This window comes from Galeopterus variegatus, unplaced genomic scaffold (genome assembly GCF_000696425.1).
Source record: "Galeopterus variegatus unplaced genomic scaffold, G_variegatus-3.0.2 Scaffold4780, whole genome shotgun sequence".
Taxonomy (NCBI): Eukaryota; Metazoa; Chordata; class Mammalia; order Dermoptera; family Cynocephalidae; genus Galeopterus; species Galeopterus variegatus.
This window is the reverse complement of record NW_007730891.1, coordinates 172,959-173,788: the sequence shown is the minus strand read 5'-3', so window position 1 is coordinate 173,788 and position 830 is coordinate 172,959. Positions and strand designations below refer to the sequence as shown.

At 38.4% G+C, this 830-nt stretch overlaps 1 protein-coding gene across 1 annotated transcript in view; it reads left to right on the top strand.

The window, feature by feature from the left end:
- The first annotated feature begins 350 nt into the window (after window positions 1–350).
- ZNF614 (zinc finger protein 614) overlaps window positions 351–830 on the top strand; it is an 18,924-nt gene continuing 18,444 nt past the window's right edge. The window contains exon 1 of the mRNA XM_008588342.1: window positions 351–539. Within this exon, the coding sequence (XP_008586564.1) occupies window positions 525–539 (15 nt within the window). The 5' untranslated portion in view covers window positions 351–524. The remainder of the gene's footprint in view (window positions 540–830) is intronic.

Here is an 830-nt window from a genome sequence, read left to right as displayed (position 1 = left end):
TTCACATACTGACAGAAACACTGGTGGAACATATTGAGGCCTTATTTCTGGATCAGTCCGTGCAGCTTTGAGTAGAGGTGGCAAGAATGTGAACCCTGGCTGAATTTTTGCAGGTGGCTCCAGTAAAGTTGCTGGTGACCCATCCAGAAACTTGTTTTATTGCTCCAGGGTGTGAAAGCCCGTGATGCACCAAGTAAAGGAACAGTTAGAAATATTGGGGTTCTTTATTTAAGGTCACTACACTGCAGTGGTGACATCTGGACCCATAGTACATGTATGCTTAAAGTCAATTTGTTTTTCAACCCACAGGTCCTGGCTCCCCAGAAACAAGAGTGAAGGAATGAAGGAATCAAGTGAAGGAATGAAGGAAGAAGGAGGAAATTGTTGACCTTGGATATCATCATTTCTGGGGACAACTCTAACTGGATACCAAGATTTCTGACCTTAAGAACTTCATGGCAGATGCAGAAGGGACAAAATTTATAGGATCCATATTATCCACTATTTCCTGAGCACAAAAGAAAATGATTGAGGCCCAGGTAATTTTTGGTTTGTTATATTTTTCCTTTGTTTTTTGACAGATTTGTGATGGCCTGGAAAAGAGCAGTTTAAGTAAAAGAATTATAAATTGGGATAATTGGCTTCTGGAGAGAGATATATAACAGTCTCTACATTCAAAACCAGGGATCAGGAATAATATATTGTTTATAATGGTCATTCTAAATGACTAATATTGGAACATGATTTTTTTTTTTCGTTAAATTTTTAATTTGTCAATATACACTGTATATGATTATTATGGCCCATCACTGACACCTCCCTCCCTCCTC